Source organism: Oncorhynchus tshawytscha, linkage group LG13, assembly GCF_018296145.1.
Source record: "Oncorhynchus tshawytscha isolate Ot180627B linkage group LG13, Otsh_v2.0, whole genome shotgun sequence".
Taxonomy (NCBI): Eukaryota; Metazoa; Chordata; class Actinopteri; order Salmoniformes; family Salmonidae; genus Oncorhynchus; species Oncorhynchus tshawytscha.
This window is the reverse complement of record NC_056441.1, coordinates 83,984,465-84,007,974: the sequence shown is the minus strand read 5'-3', so window position 1 is coordinate 84,007,974 and position 23,510 is coordinate 83,984,465. Positions and strand designations below refer to the sequence as shown.

Sequence of the window (23,510 nt, the reverse complement as noted above, 5' to 3'; positions counted from 1 at the left end):
TTGGGGTGAAAGAGAGAGATCTGGCTACCCCTAGAACTTCAGAGAAGGTCAGTGTCACCTTGGGGTGAAAGAGAGAGATCTGGCTACCCCTAGAACTTCAGAGAAGGTCAGTGTCACCTTGGGGTGAAAGTGACAGATCTGGCTACCCCTAGAGGTCAGCAGGTCAGTGTCACCTTGGGGTGAAAGAGAGAGATCTGGCTACCCCTAGAGGTCAGCAGGTCAGTGTCACCTTGGGGTGAAAGAGAGAGATCTGGCTACCCCTAGAACTTCAGAGAAGGTCAGTGCCACCTTGGGGTGAAAGAGAGAGATCTGGCTACCCCTAGAACTTCAGAGAAGGTCAGTGTCACCTTGGGGTGAAAGAGAGAGATCTGGCTACCCCTAGAACTTCAGAGAAGGTCAGTGTCACCTTGGACTGAAGCAAAAAGTGACTTCCATGAACTGGAAGTCTCTAAAGGGGAAGGTTAACAATATGCACAACAGTTTGGGGTCACTTATAGAAAAGTCCTTGTTTTTTAAAGAAAAGCACATTTTTTGTCCATTAAAATAACATAACATTGATCAGAAATACAGTGTAGACATTGTTAATCTTGTAAATGACTATTGTATCTGGAAACGGCTGATTTTTTGTGTTATATCTAGATAGGTGTACAGAGGCCCATTATCAGCAACCATCACTCCTGTGCTCCAATGGCACGTTGTGTTAGCTAATCCAAGTTTATCATTTTAAAGGTTAATTGGTCATTAGAAAACCGTTTTGCAATTATGTTAGCACAGCTGAAAACTGTTGTTCTGATTAAAGAAGCTGTCATGTTCGTTAGAAAGGATCGGACCAAGGCGCAGCGTGGTATGCGTACATATTCTTTTAATAAATGAATACCGAACAAACCAACTACATAGAACAAACGAAACGTGAATATATACAAAATAGTGCAGACAGGCAACTAAACATAGTCAAGATCCCACAACTAACAATGGGGAAAATGGCTACCTAAATATGATCCCCAATCAGAGACAACAATAAACAGCTGTCTCTGATTGGGAACCATATCAGGCCAACATAGACATACAAAAACTAGAGTACCCACCCTAGTCACACCCTGACCTAACCAAAATATTTAGAAAAACAGAGATATCTAAGGTCAGGGTGTGACAGTAGCAATAACACTGTCCTTCTTTGGACTAGTTGAGTATCTGGAGCATCAGCATTTGTGGGTTCGATTACAGGCATAAAATGTCCAGAAACAAATAACTTTCTTCTGAAACTCGTCAGTCTATTCTTGTTCTGAGAAATGAAGGCTATTCCACGTGAGAAATTGCCAAGAAACTGAAGATCTCATACAACTCTGTGTACTACTCCCTTCACAGAACAGCGCAGACTGGCTCTAAACAGAATAGAAAGAGTGGGAGGCCCCGGTGCACAACTGAGCAAGAGGACAAGTACATTAGAGTGTCTAGTTTGAGAAACAGACGCCTTACAAGTCTTCAACTGGCAGCTTCATTAAATAGTACCCGCAAAACCAAAGTCTCAACGTAAACAGTGAAGAGGCGACTCCGGGATGCTGGCCTTCTTGGCAGAGTTCCTCTGTCCAGTGTCTGTGTTCTTTTGCCCATCTTAATCTTTTATTTTTATTGGCCAGTCTGAGATATGGCTTTTTCATAGCAACTCTGCTTTTAAACCATTGCTTATTGCTCACAACCTGCGTGACAAAGTTCACAATGACTCGAGGTAAGATAATGTTACCACCTGCCATGACTGTTACTAGTGTAAACACTGTCGAAACAAACAGCAGTATCCTGGGTGAGACAAGGACACCCATCCACCTAAAGAGTTATGGACTACTGCATGCAACTCTAGGCTTCTCAAATCAGATTATACCATTCTAAGTTAAATAAAAGGTAGTCTATGCGGAGGGAAAATTACAGTACATTATAACAAAAGTGTTTCATCTTAATGACAGCAAGACTTCCGCACGAAAACACATTACCCCAATAACAGTGTATTCGTTCTGGATAAGAGCATCAGTGCCTTCGGGAATGAATTCAGACCCGTTGACTTTTTCCACATGTTTTTTAGGTTACAACATTATTCTAAAATGTATTATTTTCCTCATAAGTCTACACACAATAACCCATAACGACAAAGCAAAAAAAAAAAAGTTTGCTAATTTATATTTAAAAATAATGACTGAAATAATCACATTTACATAAGTATTCAGACCCTTTACTCAGTACTTTGTTGAAGAACCTTTGGCAGCGATTACAGTCTTGAGTCATCTTGGGTATGACACTACAAGCTTGGCACACCAGTATTTTTGGAGTTTCTCCCATTCGTCTCTGCAGATCCTCTGAAGCTCTGTCAGGTTGAATGGGGAGCGTTGCCGCACAGCTATTTTCAGGTCTCTCCAGAGATGTTCGATAGGGTTCAAGTCCGGGCTCTGGCTGGGCCACTCAAGGACATTCAGAGACTTGTCCTGAAGCCACTCCTGCGTTGTCTTGGCTGTGTGCTTAGGGTCGTGGTCCTATTGGAAGGTGAACCTTCGCCCCAGTCTGAGATCCTGAGCGCTCTGGAGGTTTTCATCAAGGATCTCTCTCTATTTTGCTCTGTTCATCTTTGCCTCGATCCTGACTATTCTCCCAGTCCCTCCAAGCAGGCTGTCATGTGACTTTTACTGAAGAGTGGCTTCCGTCTGGTCACTCTGCCATAAAGGCCTTATTGGTGGAGTGCTGCAGAGATGGTTGTCCTTCTGGAAGGTTCTCCCATCTCCACAGTGGAACTCTACAGCTCTGTCAGAGTGACCATTGGGTTCTTGGTCACCTACCTGACCAAGACCCTTCTCCTCCGATTGCTCAGTTTGGCCGGGCAGCCTACTCTAGAAAGAGTCTTGGTGGTTCCAAACTTCTTCCATTTAAGAATGATGGAGGCCACTGTGTTCTTGGGGACCTTCAATGTTGCAGAAATGTTTTGGTACCCTTCCCCAGATCTGTGCCTCGACACAATTCTGTCTCAGAGCTCTACAGACAATTTCTTCTACCTCAAGGCTTGTTTTTTGCTCTGACATGCACTGTCAACTGTGGGACCTTATATAGACAGGTGTGTACCTTTCCAAATCATGTCCAATTAATTGAATTTACCACAGGTGGACTCCAACAAGTTGTTGAAACATCTCAAGGATGATCAATGGAAACAGGATGCACCTGAGCTCAATGTCGTGTCTTATAGCAAAGGGTCTGTATACTATTTCTGTTTTGAATTTTTAATACATTTGCAAAATTGTCAAAAAAACTTGTTTTTCGCTTTGTGATTATGGGGTATTGTGTGTAGATTGCTGAGGAATGTTTTTTATTGAATCAATTTTAGAATAAAGGTTATAACATAACAAAATGTGGGGGAAAAAAATTAAGGGGTCTGAATACTTTCCTAAAGCCCTGTATATGTAAAATGCAAGATGGGTGGGAGTTAGATGATCCCAGACCTGCCCATGAAAGGGAACACCTGGTATGGCAGATGTGTAGGCCGTCTATATGGAAATCATATCTGCACATTGTTATTTTTTTTTCATAAGCCTCATATAGACATGTCAGAACACGAACAACAGGAGGTTACGCATGTAAGGTGGAATGCTGGACACGTGCCTAGGAGTGTAACCAGTCAATCATTCACTTGCGTCAGCTCCACGCAGTTAAACGTTGAGACAGAGCTGTAATTTATGCATTATGGAATCTGTTGAAAGCATTGAAGGTATCGTTTATCTGGGCGGTTGTTTTACACGCTCTGTTAATTGTTTCCCTGTTAAGTGCAAGGTCGATGAATTCCAGTCTGAAGTGTGTGTGTAGTGTGTGTGTGTGTGTGTGTGTGAAAGAGAAAAAGAGAGAGAGCAAGTGAGGGACAGACAGACAGAGGGACAGACAGACAGACAGACAGACAGACAGACAGACAGACAGACAGACAGAGGGAGAGACAGACAGAGGGACAGACAGACAGACAGAGAGAGAGAGAGAGAGAGAGAGAGAGAGAGAGAGAGAGAGAGAGAGAGAGAGAGAGAGAGAGAGAGAGAGAGAGAGAGTGTGTCTGTAGTATGTGTGTGGAAGGGGGTGAGTTAAGCTGTGGCGTGTGTGTGTGTGTGTGTGGCGTTTTGGAGTAAACAAGGTTCACATTTAAAAAAATATGTGCCAAGCATCAAAGCCAGGATTGCCCTTTCGCCCTTTGTCATTTATGTTTACCAGGGCACTGGGGTGCAACGATCACATCCCATCCTTACCACTGCACAGTCCAGGAAGTTCAGCCATCAATGCACATGAGACTTCCACATGATAAAACATTGATTGTGTAGATAAAAGCCACAGGCCTACAGACATCTACTGCTTTACTGGCCTATAGACTTACCTCGGAATGTCTGTTGCATAGATAAACAACCACTGTTTTACCTATTAGGCTAGTATTGTATTTCTGTGTATTAGTTCTATAGGGAACCCGTAGGTTTCGGTAGGATCATGGCGACTGTGTAGGGGAACTAAGTATGTGAATATGGTTTGGGGTTGATCTGGAGAGGGGGCTAGAATTTATCATTTTTCAAGGGCCTGAAATAGCATTTTTCCTGTAATCTAGAGCCATAAATATTATTCTTATTTCTATGTAAAAAAAAATGTTTATAGTTCTGCATATCTCTTCAGATGTCTGTATCCTCCTGACTGGTGGTTATTTTTTTAAATAAACGAAATATGCTTCTCTGCATGCCTGCTCAAACCTGAGTAACAGATTGAAAGTAATGTGACTTATTCAGTACATTTAGTAATGGCTTGCTTTTCTAAAGTCTATCGACCTTGCCAACATGCATGTCTGCTAAAATAGTTAGGCAAGATAGCTACTCTAACTTCACTAATAGCCTGAAATGTCTTCTGGGTAGTTTGTTATGGGGTTGGGAGATTGGAAACCTATCTGGACAAGCTAAAGCCTACTTCATAAAATTGCTAGGTAGCTAGTAGTATTACAGAAGAATAAAAAAGATAGTTAGTTTCATTAGTTTCATGGTTATTTTTTTTTTAAACAAGACAAATCTGAGGGGCCACGTCCCCCCCTACTGGCTTGATGCCTCTGGCTCTGTGTCCTTCACAGGCCTATTGGCTGTGTTTGTCCTACGATAATCCCCTTTGTCCTGTAGGTCTACTGGAAATGCAGTTTGAATATGCGAACAACCAGAAACCTTTCCAGTCAGTCAGTATCACAAAAACAAGGAGGGGGGAGACCACCCAACTCCCTGCACTTAGTAGACATATTTCTCCTACTGGTCAGGCGCCTGACGAACACAGCACAACTTCCTGCTTTTCCTCCCCCTTATGACACACCAGTTTCGTTTTTTCCTCCTCTCTCTCTCTCCTCCTTTGATGCCAAATCCCATCCCTCGACCGGGTGAGGAGCGCGGTGAGTGGCTGAGAGGACTGAGCGTTCCTTGCAACAGCTGCGAGTTGCCTCTATCCAACACAGGAGTTGGCGGAACTGAGCTCAGTGCAGAACGACGAACAGCGGCTTTGTCACGCATTGCCCCAGCCCCGAACCAGCAGCCCAAACCCCGATCGACATATCGCTACATTCATGACCGGACAGGGATTACGTGGCGAAGGAGACAATTTCACAGAAGGGATTGAACGGATTTTACGCAGGTAGGAATAGGATCTGTGTGTGTCTGGACGCTTTGTATTCTAAACGGGCTCTGTGAAAGCAACGCTATAATAAATCACCCAGCCGGGACGTCTATGCAGCAGTATGTGTTGGAGATCGACTATATTGTAGCCTAGTTCTTTTGCGCAGCACACCAGATCTTCATGATTGCTGGAAGGTTATTTTTTACATTTTATAAATGATATAGCAGTCTACAACGTTCTGCAGGTCGGCATTAGTGTAGTTCATCTCAAACATCCACCGTGTTTTCGCGGATAAAACCTACCGAAATGCGAGTATTAACATCGTAGGCTAGGACCTATACGATGTATATAGAAGATGTAGGCTTTTTGATGTGCGTTACAACGGGAAAATGCAGTGTCAGGATCGAGTCTTTGTGCTGTTCGACGCAGTCCCCCTCGTCTCTGTGTGTGTCTGTAGGCCTACGTGCAAACTTGCTCGAGCAGCGATTTGTAACTGGCACGTATGCCGTAGACCCCGTGTATCTACCTCCGGTGATCAAAATACTCTCTCGAGAATGTTTTGTTATCGTGCGACAATGATTGTATCGCGCTGTACAGTAGTTTATACGCACTGTAATTTAATCTTGACGCTCGTCATTGACTGAACAACAATATAATAAAACTATTTCTAAGTTTGGGAGACTTTTTCCAAACCTATCTATTCAATCTTCTAGATTTGAAGGGCTATCAATGGTAAACATGATAAAACTGGTGAAACAGAAACGATCAGTTTAACGTTACCCAGGAAAGTAAACTATGACTTTTCTGCAATGGTTATTGACACCGTCAAGGGGCTGACTAACAGTTGATCAAATGACACATGCCCAGGACTTTCGAAATATGAAGCATACATTTTAGGTATTATTTTCCATCTATGGTTATTTCTCTCACACTCTGTCTGTCTCTCTTCTCATTTCTCTATCTATCTTTCAGGGCTGCCGGGTTTTAGGAGTGCCCCTGGGGACCATGGATAAAGCTTTGCATATCCTACAGAAACCGACAGACTCAACCGACAAGGTCCTCGGCGGTGGAACAGGAATAGCTCTGGATATGAGTATAGGGGACCGGGAATTCACGGAACAATCTATTAGACTTAGCAATAAAATCCCGTTAGTGAAGCCCTATTTCAAAAAGAAGCACGGACAGAGGAAACTGGACTCAAAATGCCTCCGTGCGCTCCAGGACCCAATCCTGACCACATTACTGAGTACGGATGCTCTTGTTACCGGAGACGGAGTGTTTGTCCCCAGGAACCCTCCGCCAAGGACAGCTGGGAACCTGTGCACTGCTGTGGTGGTCAAACAGGCGCGGATTGGTGGGCCTGTGTGCCGGAAAGAATCGTCAGCTACCGGTGTAACGGCTATGATTACCGGCGACACGGAAATGGTGGACGCCACCGCCGAGTTGGAGGAAACAGAGGGGGGGGTAACCAAGGCACCGGTAGATCTCCAGCGCGTGACAATAGACTCTAACGAACGCAGATTCCAGCTCAAACTTCACCCGCGGGCGCGCGAAGTGGCGGCGACACCCCCCACACCCGATACCCCTCTAGTATCCCCTCCAAGCCAAGGGGGCAACACGATGATTGACCTATTTGCTTCTAAAGCCTTGCGGGGGGAAAATTGCCTCACCATTAAAGACGGTAAGAAAACCCCCAGTCTTCAGGCCGACAAAGGAGAGATATTTCAGGATAAAAGCGAAGAGGCCTCCCTGGATCTAGTTTTTGATCTGCTAACCCAGCTCCAGTATCACACGCACCAAGCCGACTCGGTTTCCATCTGCGTGGATTTCCTGCAGGGGTTGTGTGTGTACGGGAGTGACTGCGCTTACCATCATACTGTGCTGCCCTACCACTGGCAGATCTGCAGGAGTGACACTGAAAGCTGGCAAAGCCTGGCGGATGATTCACAGGATCAGTTGGAGAGGCTTTATTGCAATCCGGACAATGAACAAGTCAGGCTCAAGTTTCAGTAAGTGCTTTTATTTAGTTACAGTGGTTCCTCCTGTTTTATGTTCTATATGAAAGTAGCCTAATAGAGCTGAGATTGTATTTACAGTTTTAAGACAGGAGTGCTTTGATATGAGAAAGGTATGGTGTTTGATATCTCAGTTTCAGTAGGTGTGTGCAGGTGGTGTGTGTGTTGTAATGATTAACTGACTGAGTCGTTTTTGGTTCCCGACTTCCCCTATCTCAGTTCTTATTTGGGTGTCATTCTTATGGCACGTTGACTTCCTGCAATAGCGTGTGTGCTCTTTCTGCTCCCAAACCCAGCCTTCTCATTGGTTGAACAGCTCAAACCAGGAAGTGCTGTACCCATGGCAGCTTAGAGCTGGGAACTTGCATGACCTACTGCTGCCTGGCTCGGTCACTGACACACACGCACTGGCTGTCTCTCTCACGAACACACACACACAAGCACTTGGCAGGCACTAGCAGACAGGCATACAAAGTGTGCTCTGATTCAAGCTATACACCCCACATTCACACAATGACACAGTTAGCTATGTCACCACACACACCTCACAAGTTATTCAGGGAACTGAGGGGTCCGTGTACGTGTCTCTGTGTGTGACTGCGTCTGTGTCACTGCGTGTGTGTGTTGTTGATTTTAGGTTTTAAAGTGAAACTACATGCAAACCTTCCCACCCACAGGATATGCACCTGTCCATGAGAACCCAAATGAAGTCAAGCTCTTATTTGAATATGCAACACACTCACATGAGTCTAAAGTTACTGTATTCGGTGTTGGTGATAGTAACTTAGTAGTGTCCGTTTCCAAACATTATAAATGGCCAGTCTGTACACAGAGCCAAAATACCACAGTAACTACCAGTCTAATCCCCTATAGAATGGTTATGTACCAGTCTAATCCCCTATAGAATGGCTGTGTACCAGTCTAATCCCCTATAGAATGGCTGTGTACCAGTCTAATCCCCTATAGAGTGGCTGTGTACCAGTCTAATCCCTATAGAGTGGCTGTGTACCAGTCTAATCCCTATAGAATGCTGTTATGTACCAGTCTAATCCCCTATAGAATGGCTATGTACCAGTCTAATCCCCTATAGAATGGCTGTGTACCAGTCTAATCCCCTATAGAATGGCTGTGTACCAGTCTAATCCCCTATAGAGTGGCTGTGTACCAGGGCAATCACCTATAGAGTGGCTGTGTACCTGGGTAATCACCTATAGAGTGGCTGTGTACCAGGGCAATCACCTATAGAGTGGCTGTGTACCAGGGTAATCCCCTATAGAGTGGCTGTGTACCAGTCTAATCCCCTATAGAGTGGCTGTGTACCAGTCTAATCCCCTATAGAGTGGCTGTGTACCAGTCTAATCCCCTATAGAGTGGCTGTGTACCAGTCTAATCCCCTATAGAGTGGCTGTGTACCAGTCTAATCCCCTATAGAGTGGCTGTGTACCAGACTAGTAAATACAGTTAAGAAACCTTTTCTTACTTTCTCTCAGAAAACCAAAGTAGACATTGTAACAGTCCAGTTTATAGACAGACTGTAGGACTTGTTTTTAAGTTTCAAATACGTCCCATTAGTCTTTTTTAAGGGTTTTTGTTTTCTTCTTTATTGCTTACTCTTGTGAAGTGTTAGACCATCAAATTTCAAACAACGGCCCCCAATACGCTTCCGGCATGGTCCCGGCATGGTCCCGGCATGGTCCCGACATGGTCCCGACATGGTCCCGACATGTCCAGACATGGTCCCGGCATGTCCCGACATTGTCCCGACATGGTCCAGACATGGCCCAGACATGGTCCAGACATGGTCCCGACATGGTCCAGACATGGTCCCGGCATGGTCCAGACATGGTCCAGACATGGTCCCGGCATGGTCCCGGCATGGTCCCGACATGGTCCAGACATGGTCCCGGCATGTCCCGACATGGTCCAGACATGGTCCCGGCATGTCCCGACATTGTCCCGGCATTGTCCCGGCATGGTCCCGGCATGCTCAGAATTTTTATTCACATTTAATCAAGTAAAACGGTACTTAATTTCCAGAGTCTTATCAGATGTGGATCTGGAAGATCTCTTCCCCCCCACCCCCCATACCATTAAACACACACACCCTGGGTGATGTTGTGTTGCCATAGTAACTGAATGCAGTTGATAACAGCTGTTATCTGAAGAGCAGCAGAGGACAAAACAAGCCAGGCCGTCAATATGGCAACAGACTTATTTGGCAGCCGCTGGTGTGTGTGTGATGGAGTGAAAGTTGGCTGGCATGTGTCAGTATTTGTGTGTGTGGAACAAGATCTCACAGTCTCACGTGAGAATTAAACGTTCATCCATGTTTCTCACATGCCAAATTCCAAAGTGTTTAATGTTAAGTTTGGCATTAATTCTGAATGGTTAAGGGTAGGCATTCTGAATGGTTAAGGGTAGGCATTAACTCTGAATGGTTAAGGGTAGGCATTAACTCTGAATGGTTATGGGTAGGCATTAACTCTGAATGGTTAAGGGTAGGCATTAACTCTGAATGGTTAAGGGTAGGCATTAACTCTGAATGGTTATGGGTAGGCATTAACTCTGAATGGTTAAGGGTAGGCATTAACTCTGAATGGTTAAAGGGTTAAGGTTTGCTATAGGCTAAAGACAAAAATATCAAAAACAACTTCCTGTCGCTGGATTCGAACATGCAAACTTTTGAACCACAGCCATCTGCTGTCCTTGTCCACAACGCCCGAGCAAAACTGAAACCATCTTGGAGGTAACGGCGCACGTTGTTGCCGCTTAGTGGACGATTTCCACGTCATGTCCCGAAGTCGTCAGACATGGATGGACGTCAGACATGGATGGACGTCGAAGAATGACTTGTGTCGTGGGTGACCTGTGAGAGAGGGCATGCATGTGTGTGACTGTGAACATGGGCGAGGGAGTTAATCATTCCTTCTGTATGTGTGTCTGTGTTTACCATCTTAACATGTTTCTATGTCCGATACAGTATGTGAAGGATTTGAGTCTGACTGTCAGTCAGTCAGTGCGTGTGATGCAGGACTTGTGACCAGAGGTTGGGCTGTAAAAGTGTTCACTCAGTCCCATTCCTCACCTCCACTCCTCCAGTAGGGCTGGGCGACATATCAAATGAATTAGAATTTATGTTTAGTAGTTTTATTGTTTTAGTTATAACAATTGTGACTCTAGGGGGAGTGGTTTACACCAGGAAAGGTGACATCTTTTTATTGTCACTTAGATATTACTGCACGGTCAGAACTAGAAGCACAAGCATTTCAGTACACTCGCATTAACATCTGCTAACCGTGTGTATGTGACCAATAAAATTTTATTTGACTTCTGTCGTCTCACCAGCGTCGAGGTTCGTTGCCCTTTAATTGTCTCAAAGTCATGTTCTCAGCCGGTGACGAGCATTGTGATTCTACAAGTAGAAATGGCCAGTTTGTCGGTACACAGCAGGGGTGTCTTTTGTTCCTCGTACTGTGACAGTGACCCATCAGCAGTCAGATATCTGTGTGTGTGTGATATAATAGAGGAACACTTAAAGGGATACTGCTAAGAATGTTAGTTCATTACTTTCATCTCCACCCGGCACAGCCAGAAGAGGACTGGCCACCCCTCAGAGCCTGGTTCCTCTCTACCCGGCACAGCCAGAAGAGGACTGGCCACCCCTCAGAGTCTGGTTCCTCTCTAGATTTCTTCCTAGGTTCCTGCCTTTCTAGGGAGTTTTTCCTAGCCACTGTGCTTCTACACCTGCATTGCTTGCTGGTTGGGGTTTTAGGCTGGGTTTCTGTACAGCACTTTGTGACATCGGCTGATGTAAGGGCTTTATAAATACATTTGATTGATTGGCTTTGTCCCCGTTTTTATATCACGACTCTTGAAATGTAGAGCAGAGACCGTTCTGAAATGGGAGTATCAAGAAATACGATTGTGGAAAATGTAACGGTCAGTTTCTGTCATGCACAGCATGGTAGGTACCACATACCGCTAGCAGCATGGTAGGTACCACATACCGCTAGCAGCGTGGTAGGTACCACATACCGCTAGCAGCGTGGTAGGTACCACATACCGCTAGCAGCGTGGTAGGTACCACATACCGCTAGCAGCGTGGTAGGTACCACATACCGCTAGCAGCGTGGTAGGTACCACATACCGCTAGCAGCGTGGTAGGTACCGCTAGCAGCGTGGTAGGTACCGCTAGCAGCGTGGTAGGTACCGCTAGCAGCGTGGTAGGTACCGCTAGCAGCGTGGTAGGTACCGCATACCGCTAGCATTGTAGCCACAGATTTAAATGCTAGCTGTCGAGTCTGTGTTTTATAAATGTACATTGAGCATGAAAATACACATTTATATAAGGAATTGCCAACTCGTTCTCATTCTGAAAAAGAAGCATAATCTTATCCAGGCCACTGGATCCCCAATCTAAACAAAGTGGCACTGGAGAATGACTTCTTGGTTTTGATTTGAATTCAGACATCAACTGCAGGGAGGCGTTTTTGATATGTATAGCAAAAATGTCCAGTTGATCTAGCAGAGTTAGTGTGTGTGTGGGGGGTTCCATCATGGTTGTATGAGACTATAGGTTAATCCCATCCAAATAATACCCAGGAAGGAAGAACTCAACACTCATCCTCTTCTCTCAGGATCCTTCTAGCCAGCTACAGTTACATAGAGAGTGCAATAGTCATCACTTAACACATGGCCTGCTTTTTACCCTCATCTATACGTGACAGGAATATTTTATGTAATGTGTGTGTGTGTGTGTGTCACTGTTTGTGTGTGTGTGTGTGTGTGAGAGCCTTTTGTTGGACAGACAGTAAATGGTTCACACGTCATTAACTGACAGAGTCACTGAGCACCAAGGACAGAGTGACCTGACACCAGGTGTGTGTGATTTGCTTCTGTCCATGTGCACAACTGCCTGTGTGCGTGTGTGTCTGTGTGCCACTGTTTGTCAGAATATATAATTTCTCAGACAATGTGTAGCCTGACCTGTGTGTGTTACCTTTGTGCGTGTGTGTGAATGTTTTCTTGCGTGTGTGTGTGTGCTTCCTTGCTTATGTGTATGTGCTACTTGCGTGTGTGTGTGTGTGTACGTGTGTGAGGAGATAACGTGTCAGACTGCCTATGAAATGATTCACTGGGGCGAGGTCTGGGTTGCCCTGCCTTTCATTACTCAGCCTCTACCTTTTCTCACTCTCTTTCTTTGTGGCCTGTGAGTGTTCGTGCCTGCAGGCTTCCGTACGCCTATTCTGAAGCAATTTCCTCTCCTATCCCTCCAGCATCTCTTGTTTTCTCTCTCCCTATCCTCATCTCTTGTTTTTTCTCTCCCTATCCTCACCCTGGCCCTCTCAAATTTTACCTCTCATCAACCTCTCCCCACAAACTGGGTGATGGAGGGAAGTGAAGTGACTGTGTTGTGGTTTCTGGAAAACTGAACCAAATACAGGAGAAGGAACAGCGTTTAATCTCTCTAGATGAGGAAGGGAGGATGACCCAGTGTGTCCACCTTGTCCTCCTCACCAAAGGGACTTCTTGTATGTATGTGTGTCATGGTGTAACTTTTGGAGCCCACATCAACCTCAGTAAGGTCGGTTCACTGGCTTGTGTGTGACTGCGTGTGAATTTATCTGGTTCTAGTCAGTGACGCTCAGGAGCGTGACTGATGCGGGCATGCAGGTGTGACTGTAAGAAAGTCATGGGGTGTGTACAAGCGAGTGTGAGCTGCCTTAAATTGTGCTGATGTCTGTGGGTGAGAAAGGGTTTGGTATAGGGCTGGATCTAGAGGCCACCCTCTGTCTCTTTGTCACACTCCAGGCTTGAACTCAATACATCTGTCATTTCAACTACAGTGTCTTTCTGTCTGTCTGTTGTGGGTGTAGGTGTCTGTCTGTGTCGATCCTAACTTCAGTTGACTGTGCCCTGCATTCAAGGTCGTCTGTGTATCGTGTGTGCGCGTGTGTGAGCATGCGCGTCCGCCTGTGTGTGTGTGTGTGTGTGTGTGTGTGTGTGAGCTAATCGTTTCACCTGACAATAATGATCACCTGACAATAATAATCTCCATAGTTGGCCAGGCGTTGACCCTGTTACCGTGGTGATTCCAGTACTGCTCTGTGATTGGTCCGTTGGGACATCAAAGGGTGTTGTAACCATGACCTTCCTCCAAGATGTCATATCTCCAACTGACTCAAACTCCTCCTACTCACTCTGTACCTCCCTACCGCCGTCCCTCCATCTCTTTTCTCACACTCCTCTGTTCAACCCCATCTCTCTCTTTCTCTTTCTGTTCTTCTCTCACCCCAGGGCTAAATTACTTTTTAGTCTTCTCAAATGAACAAACAGTTCTCAGCCACTCTCACTGTTCTCAGGGTATGACCTGAAATGAATTTGTGTGTGTGTGACTGTTCAGTTAGGGTGTGTCTTTGCACCTCTGGAAAGGCCAAATTTTAAGCCAGGCTTTGAGTGCTGTCTCTTCCAAAAAGGGGTGTGTGTCTGTGGACTGTGTCTGGCATTTGATTGGCTCTCTTAATGAACTCCCAGACTCACTCATTGCACTTAATTTAACCAGCGGAATTTTATTTTTGAGAGAGAGAGAGAGAGAGAGAGAGAGAGAGAGAGAGAGAGAGAGAGAGAGAGAGAGAGAGAGAGAGAGAGAGAGAGAGAGAGAGAGAGAGAGAGAGAGAGAGAGAGAGAGAGAGAGAGAGAGAGAGAGAGAGAGAGAGAGAGAGAGAGAGAGAGAGAGAGAGAGAGAGAGAGAGAGAGAGAGAGAGAGAGAGAGAGAGAGAGAGAGAGAGAGAGAGAGAGAGAGAGAGAGAGAGAGAGAGAGAGAGAGAGAGAGAGAGAGAGAGAGAGAGAGAGAGAGAGAGAGAGAGAGAGAGAGAGGGAGAGAGGGAGAGAGGGAGAGAGAGAGAGAGAGAGAGGTATATTGTAATTAACTTGTTATAAGCCATTGTTTTCAGCTTGTAGCTGCTCTAGGTGTGTTATATAATCAGAAGGAGGGGGCTCTGTAGTGAAGGGTAGTGTGATGTCTGGAATGAGATGAGTGTTCTAGTTGGAGGTTGTGTGTTTGTGGTGAGATGGAGTGTAGCGTGATTGGCTGTCGTTCCATTCTGCTCATAAATGTGACAGTTCACACATTCCTCATGACTATTGTTTTACTAACCTTGTGGGGACACACACAATTGATTCCTATTAAAAATCGTATTTTTACCTAACCTTAACACCAATTCCAACCCCAAACCCTCTAGAAATAATATAATAATAATAATTTCCTCGTGGGGACTGGCAAAATGACTTCTATTCCCCATAAGGATAGTTCAATCAAATCCCATTTTATTTGTCACATGCTTGATAAACAACAGGTGTAGACCAACATGAAATGCTGACTGACAGGCCCTTCCCCACGATACAGAGAGAACATAAGCAGAGATGTCCACACACTAGTCTTGGGCCCTATACCGTATACTGGAGTATTTGAGAACGTTTTTTTTTAAATTGTCAAAACGATTTATTCTTCAATAAATGTTTAAGTTAATATCTGCAGTCCATAACGTTCTAAATCTAAGTACGAGTCTCTGTTGTGTGGCTCACGAGGTAATGAAGTTAAACTTGTCTGCAATTCACTACTAAATGTTTGCCATCAAATATGTTATAATGGCTTTTCTGCCAGAAGTCAGAGAGCTCTGGATGAGTTCTGTACAGCTGACTTTTTTCTCCCAAACACACACAACCTCCTACTAGTGTGTTCTTTACCCTCCCTGTGCTTCCTACTAGTGTGTTCTTTACCCTCCCTGTGCTTCCTACTAGTGTGTTCTTTACCCTCCCTGTGCTTCCTACTAGTGTGTTCTTTACCCTCCCTGTGCTTCCTACTAGTGTGTTCTTTACCCTCCCTGTGCTACCTACTAGTGTGTTCTTTACCCTCCCTGTGCTTCCCACTAGTGTGTTCTTTACCCTCCCTGTGCTTCCTACTAGTGTGTTCTTTACCCTCCCTGTGCTACCTACTAGTGTGTTCTTTTCCCTCCCTGTGCTTCCTACTAGTGTGTTCTTTTCCCTCCCTGTGCTTCCTACTAGTGTGTTCTTTTCCCTCCCTGTGCTTCCTACTAGTGTGTTCTTTACCCTCCCTGTGCTACCTACTAGTGTGTTCTTTACCCTCCCTGTGCTTCCTACTAGTGTGTTCTTTACCCTCCCTGTGCTTCCCACTAGTGTGTTCTTTACCCTCCCTGTGCTTCCCACTAGTGTGTTCTTTACCCTCCCTGTGCTTCCCACTAGTGTGTTCTTTACCCTCCCTGTGCTTCCTACTAGTGTGTTCTTTACCCTCCCTGTGCTACCTACTAGTGTGTTCTTTCCCTCCCTGTGCTTCCTACTAGTGTGTGTGTTCTTTGTTCTTTACCCTCCCTGTGCTACCTACTACTGTGTTCTTTACCCTCCCTGTGCTTCCTACTAGTGTGTTCTTTACCCTCCCTGTGCTACCTACTAGTGTGTTCTTTACCCTCCCTGTGCTACCTACTACTAGTGTGTTCTTTACCCTCCCTGTGCTACCTACTAGTGTGTTCTTTACCCTCCCTGTGCTACCTACTAGTGTGTTCTTTACCCTCCCTGTGCTACCTACTACTGTGTTCTTTACCCTCCCTGTGCTACCTACTAGTGTGTTCTTTACCCTCCCTGTGCTACCTACTAGTGTGTTCTTTACCCTACCCTCCCTGTGCTACCTACTAGTGTGTTCTTTACCCTCCCTGTGCTTCCTACTAGTGTGTTCTTTACCCTCCCTGTGCTACCTACTAGTGTGTTCTTTACCCTCCCTGTGCTACCTACTAGTGTGTTCTTTACCCTCCCTGTGCTACCTACTAGTGTGTTCTTTACCCTCCCTGTGCTTCCTACTAGTGTGTTCTTTACCCTCCCTGTGCTACCTACTAGTGTGTTCTTTACCCTCCCTGTGCTACCTACTAGTGTGTTCTTTACCCTCCCTGTGCTACCTACTAGTGTGTTCTTTTCCCTCCCTGTGCTTCCTACTAGTGTGTTCTTTACCCTCCCTGTGCTTCCTACTAGTGTGTTCTTTACCCTCCCTGTGCTTCCTACTAGTGTGTTCTTTACCCTCCCTGTGCTTCCTACTAGTGTGTTCTTTTCTCTCCCTGTGCTACCTACTAGTGTGTTCTTTACCCTCCCTGTGCTTCCTACTAGTGTGTTCTTTACCCTCCCTGTGCTACCTACTAGTGTGTTCTTTACCCTCCCTGTGCTACCTACTAGTGTGTTCTTTACCCTCCCTGTGCTTCCTACTAGTGTGTTCTTTACCCTCCCTGTGCTTCCTACTAGTGTGTTCTTTTCCCTCCCTGTGCTTCCTACTAGTGTGTTCTTTTCTCTCCCTGTGCTTCCTACTAGTGTGTTCTTTACCCTCCCTGTGCTACCTACTAGTGTGTTCTTTACCCTCCCTGTGCTTCCTACTAGTGTGTTCTTTACCCTCCCTGTGCTTCCTACTAGTGTGTTCTTTTCTCTCCCTGTGCTTCCTACTAGTGTGTTCTTTACCCTCCCTGTGCTACCTACTAGTGTGTTCTTTTCTCTCCCTGTGCTTCCTACTAGTGTGTTCTTTACCCTCCCTGTGCTTCCTACTAGTGTGTTCTTTACCCTCCCTGTGCTTCCTACTAGTGTGTTCTTTACCCTCCCTGTGCTTCCTACTAGTGTGTTCTTTACCCTCCCTGTGCTACCGACTAGTGTGTTCTTTACCCTCCCTGTGCTTCCTACTAGTGTTCTTTACCCTCCCTGTGCTTCCTACTAGTGTGTTCTTTTCCCTCCCTGTGCTACCTACTAGTGTGTTCTTTACCCTCCCTGTGCTTCCTACTAGTGTGTTCTTTACCCTCCCTGTGCTTCCTACTAGTGTGTTCTTTACCCTCCCTGTGCTACCTACTAGTGTGTTCTTTACCCTCCCTGTGCTTCCTACTAGTGTGTTCTTTACCCTCCCTGTGCTTCCTACTAGTGTGTTCTTTACCCTCCCTGTGCTACCTACTACTGTGTTCTTTTCTCCTCTGTTCTTGTCCCATCTGGTCCGTATACACATGCTGCTGTTCCTTCCCAAAAAGCATGGATCACAACTTTGTTCTTTTGCACAATTTCTCTTGTTCACTTTCACTTGTAGATGTCCACACTCACCGAAAATGACATACTAGCTATGCTTGTATAACTTTATGAGCTGGATTTGCCTTTCTTTGCAATTATTTTGTTAGTTTTTGCTCGTTAGCATTTAGCGAACAGCATCTGTGATTTTGTTATTAGTTTGTGCAAATTTTGTTAGCATTCTGGTAATAGAGACCCAATGGGCTTTTCTTGCATTTTAACGCCCCCTTGTGTGCTATGCCGGTAATACCATCAATCCAGGGATGAGACAAGGACGGTATGACGCTATGAACCCATCTGTATACTGCCTGAGCCTAAAAAACCAGAGGGCCATGCTCTCTCGTTAGTGTTGTGTGGCAGGCAGAGACAGTTCTGTACTGAGAGAACGAACAGAGAGAGGAGTCGAATGAGGGAAGACAGAGAATGAAAGAGAACCGAGGGAGCAGAACAGAGAAGAGGAGAGAACAGAGAGAACGGAACATACTCTACTTTGACAATGCAGCCTGTTCCTGCCCCTCCTGTTCACTCTCTGTATTTTTCCTCTTTCTGTTCCTCTTCCTCCTTTCCTGATGCCTTCTCTCACCTCTCATTAGTCATGTATTATCATGTATGTTGCTGGTCCAATCATTAAAAAATAAATATATATATATATATATTTCCCAAAATACCTCTAACAACTCTTTTGTTAACAAACCATTTTGTTCTTGCAAAGTGAACAAAAGCATTTATTCTTTACCAGAACCTACAATGACTTTAGCATGACCCATATGATAGAAATAGATAGATAGCAGGCTGGTGGTTGTGAAGCACGAGAGAGCAGTAGCATATCCCTATTTCAGTTCCTCACACGGACCGCCACACTCCTAGTTAGTGTTAACAGAAACGCTAATCAATCTGTGTGAAATGTGTGTGTGAAATGTATTCACATTTCTGAGAGCAGTGTAGCAATGTGGCCTGTGTGTGTCTCAGAAAACCGCTGACTGATTCGTTTATTGGGTAAAACTATGACTTGACACTTTTTTGGTAAAGTGAGTTTCACTTCTCTCAGCTGTTGTGAGTCAATGAACACAACTGTAGAGTCATGTGTGGATGAGCTGGGCATAGGATGGTGTGTTTGCGTGGCGTTTGTATTCATTTTGACAGATGATTCCTCTGCCTCTTTGTTTATAATTCAAATGTGATACGCCAAAGGCGTCAGCATGCTTCAGTTCAGCTGGCCCCTAGTAGAACTCGGTTGGCCCCAAGCAGAACTCGGCTGGCCCCAAGCAGAACTCGGCTGGCCCCAAGCAGAACTCGACTGGCCCCTAGCAGAACTCGGCTGGCCCCTAGCAGAACTCGGCTGGCCCCAAGCAGAACTCGGCTGGCCCCTAGCAGAACTCGACTGGCCCCTAGCAGAACTGATTGAGTTTGCTCGCGTACTCCCTTAAAATACCTTTGCTTGAAAAACGTGGCAATAGTACTGTTTGTCCATTTTGAGACACCATAGCCAGTATACACTTTCTCAAAATAGTCAGAATGAATAACTCAAGAAATCTGTCATTAATTTTGACGTTTTTGCCGAAGAGATCTTAGTCACGCAATTTGACATCTAACGAAGATGTTTGGGGCAGTATTTCTCAATAAAAAAATGTGCATGAAAACAGACTTTATTGAAGAATCCCTACTGTTGACCAATCACCGACGAAGGGGCTTAGACTTCGGCTCCGATCTTCGGCTTGCCTCCAGAACAAATGTTGTGTGCCCGAACTGCCGAGAAAATCGGGAGCCTTAACTGTCCACACACAGTTTGTCACACCTCTCTCTCACACACACACACACACACACACACACACACACGCACAGCTTGTCACACCTCTCTGTCTCTGCCTGTCCAGACTCCTTTAACCTCAAATTCCATTAGTCTCCCAGCCACGATCAATCAGCCCATTAACACAGCCACAGCACAGCTAGCCTACAGTGTGTGTGTGTGTGCATGACATATTTATGTGTATGCCTGCATGCGTTGCTCATGCATGTGTATGGGGCATGTCTGACCCAGAAAAGAGCTTGCCAGGGGCCCGAGGGGTGCTAGTGGGTTGGTGGTAGGGGGCGGGGTGGTAGGATTTGACCCAGACTAGCACAGACAAAGACAGAGGTCTCTCTCAATTCAATTCATTTCAAGGGGCTTTATTGGCATGGGAAACATTTGTTGGCATTGCTAAAGCAAGTGAAATAGATAATAAACAAATGTGAAATTAACAATAAAAATGAACAGTAAACATTACACCCACAAAAGGCTCCAAAGAAGAAAGACATATTAGGGATATGTACGGTGTTATATTGATGTGCAAATAGTTTAATTACAAAAGGGAAAATAAATAAACATAAATATGGGTTGTATTTACAATGGTGTTTGTTCTTCACTGGTTGCCCTTTTGTTGTGAATACAGGTCACACTGTGGTATTTCTCCCAGTAGATCTGGGAGTTTATCAAAATTGGATTAGTCTTCAAATTCATTTTTTTGTGTACATTTTTCAAATGTGGGGTGTGTTTGTGAACAAAGCCCCAGGACCAGCTTGCTTAGGGGACTCTTCTTCAGGTTCATCTCTCTGTAGGTGATGGCTTTGTTCGGGAAGGTTTGGAAATTGCTTCCTTTTAGGTGGTTGTAGAATTTAACAGCTCTTTTCTGGATTTTGATAATTAGAGGGTAATTCTGCTCTGAATGCATTATTTGGTGTTCTACGTTGTACACGGAGGATATTTTTGCAGAATTCTGAATGCAGTCTCAATTTGATGTTTGTCCCATTTTGTGAGCAGACCCCAGATCTCTCTCTCTCTCTCCTCTCTCTCTCTCATGATCTATCATTATATAAGGCTGATCTTGACCTAGATAGCATATTTTCAGTTGACCGCAGTGTGTGATATCTGGCGGTTTTATGTGATGTTGCATGATGAATGTGTCCGTCAAATGAAATTGGCTGTGTGTACTGACCATGTGCTCTGTTCTCTCCTAGGGGTCGTGTGTTTTCCTTAGACTTCACTACGATGCGTGTATGTGACCTGGAGTTAGACCGTGTCAGACGGTTGACCACTCCCTCCAGCCCTGCCGCCCCGCCCCCAAACACAAACCCCACCCCTAACTGCCACACAGTGTGGAAATACTACTGCAGAGACAACTTCGGCTGGAGAGAATACTCTGAGGTGAGTTTGTGTTCAGAGCAGGGGTTGGAACCAAAAATATTTTCGAAAAGTTTTTCTCTGAACAGAACCACGATTATCTTCGTTCCGTTCCACTGTTCCGACCAAGAAAATACATTTCTGAGCCGGTCGAACTCCAAACAATGTATCGGTTTATATCGTTCCTTTCTGTTTCCTCTTTTAACCTGTGATCTCTCCTTTCTGTTTCCTCTTTTAACCTGTGATCTCTCCTTTCTGTTTCCTCTTTTAACCTGTGATCTCTCCTTTCTGTTTCCTCTTTTAACCTGTGATCTCTCCTTTCTGTTTCCTCTTTTAACCTGTGATCTCTCCTTTCTGTTTCCTCTTTTAACCTGTGATCTCTCCTTTCTGTTTCCTCTTTTAACCTGTGATCTCTTCCATTTTTTACATTTTAGTTCATTAAATGACCTCCGTCAGCGCGGAATAGAGCAACTTGCTATGGAGCGGGCAAGCTAGTTGTTTAAATGCATAATGGGCAGACAAGTATATAGGGCATGGGTGTTGATGGAGGATGAGGCTTCAAGAAGCTCTGAGCATCTTGATATGACCATCTTGTTATGACATGTATTATCTGAATTAGGCCCACAGAATTATGCCTAGGAGTGGTTTCTATGGAAGAACTTCCGAGAGTTGGATGGACCAGAGCTAGCTAGCTAGCTAACAAACTTATGTTTGCAGAGCGGCAGCAGAATTCAAATAAAAACAAGTCTTAGCTTTTTGTAGTTAATCAAACCCAACGTGAAATGTGATAACTACGTATAGTATTCTTAACTAGCATTGAAGAAGTGAATCAATTCTTCTGTAATATAAAACATCTCTCCCTAATTTCTGAATCTTGTTTGTAACGTCAGTACAGTAGCCTATGGTTTGAAGGGGGGAGGGGCAGGTAGCCTAAACACACACTGGCAACGATTTTCAGCTGGCAGGCTGACACTGGAAGAAGTTTCTGAGTGACTGAGTGAGGGACTTTGCATAGGCGCATTGTTGGTTATTAAACAATATTAGGTGGAACAACTTTGAATCACATTATTATTCCTGATGAGTAAATCACCACAAATATTATCTCAAATTAAACGTCGATCTCTCCCTCCCCTCTCTTTCTCCCCCCTGCCCCCTCCCTCCAGCCGGTAGTGCGTCTGATAGAGGAGGCTAGTGGTCGTGGTCTGAAGGAGGTCCGTTTCATCACCCTACAGAACCAGTACATCCTCAACATCAGAGAGGGCTTCCAGCAGAACGCCGTGTTCGGCTTCAGGCGCCAGATCAAGAAACGCCCCCTCTTCCTGTCCTCCATGGTCCTCACTCCGCATCTACAGTGAGTACAGGACTACCTCTATACTAGTTTCAGATCTACTCCATTACTACTATACTATAACACTCATATACTCCATTACTATAATACTATAACACATATATACTCCATTACTCCAATACTATAACACTCATCTACTCCATTACTACAATACTATAACACTTATATACTCCATTACTCAATACTATAACACTCATATACTCCATTACTATAATACTATACCACGTATATACTCCATTACTACAATACTACAACACTCATCTACTCCATTACTACAATACTATAACACTTATATACTACAATACTATAACACTCATCTACTCCATTACTACAATACTATAACACTCATCTACTCCATTACTACAATACTATAACACTTATATACTACAATACTATAACACTCATCTACTCCATTACTACTATACTATAACACTTATATACTCCATTACTACAATACTATAACACTCATCTACTCCATTACTACAATACTATAACACTTATATACTACAATACTATAACACTCATCTACTCCATTACTACTGTACTATAACACTTATATACTACAATACTATAACACTCATCTACTCCATTACTACTATACTATAACACTTATATACTACAATACTATAACACTTATATACTATAACACTCATATACTCCATTACTATAATACTATACCACGTATATACTCCATTACTACAATACTACAACACTCATCTACTCCATTACTACAATACTATAACACTTATATACTACAATACTATAACACTCATCTACTCCATTACTACAATACTATAACACTCATCTACTCCATTACTACAATACTATAACACTTATATACTACAATACTATAACACTCATCTACTCCATTACTACTATACTATAACACTTATATACTCCATTACTACAATACTATAACACTCATCTACTCCATTACTACAATACTATAACACTTATATACTACAATACTATAACACTCATCTACTCCATTACTACTGTACTATAACACTTATATACTACAATACTATAACACTCATCTACTCCATTACTACTATACTATAACACTTATATACTACAATACTATAACACTTATATACTACAATACTATAACACTCATCTACTCCATTACTACTGTACTATAACACTTATATACTACAATACTATAACACTCATCTACTCCATTACTACTATACTATAACACTTATATACTCCATTACTACAATACTATAACACTCATCTACTCCATTACTAC

The 23,510-nt window shown here is 44.2% G+C and overlaps 1 protein-coding gene across 1 annotated transcript in view; it reads left to right on the top strand.

The window, feature by feature from the left end:
- The first annotated feature begins 5,247 nt into the window (after nt 1-5,247).
- Nucleotides 5,248-23,510, top strand: part of LOC112221257 (protein mono-ADP-ribosyltransferase TIPARP) — a 36,366-nt gene continuing 18,103 nt past the window's right edge. The window contains exons 1-4 of the mRNA XM_042296440.1: nt 5,248-5,658; nt 6,613-7,649; nt 20,748-20,934; nt 22,074-22,261. Coding sequence (XP_042152374.1) covers nt 6,646-7,649; nt 20,748-20,934; nt 22,074-22,261 — 1,379 coding nt within the window. The 5' untranslated portion in view covers nt 5,248-5,658; nt 6,613-6,645. The remainder of the gene's footprint in view (nt 5,659-6,612; nt 7,650-20,747; nt 20,935-22,073; nt 22,262-23,510) is intronic.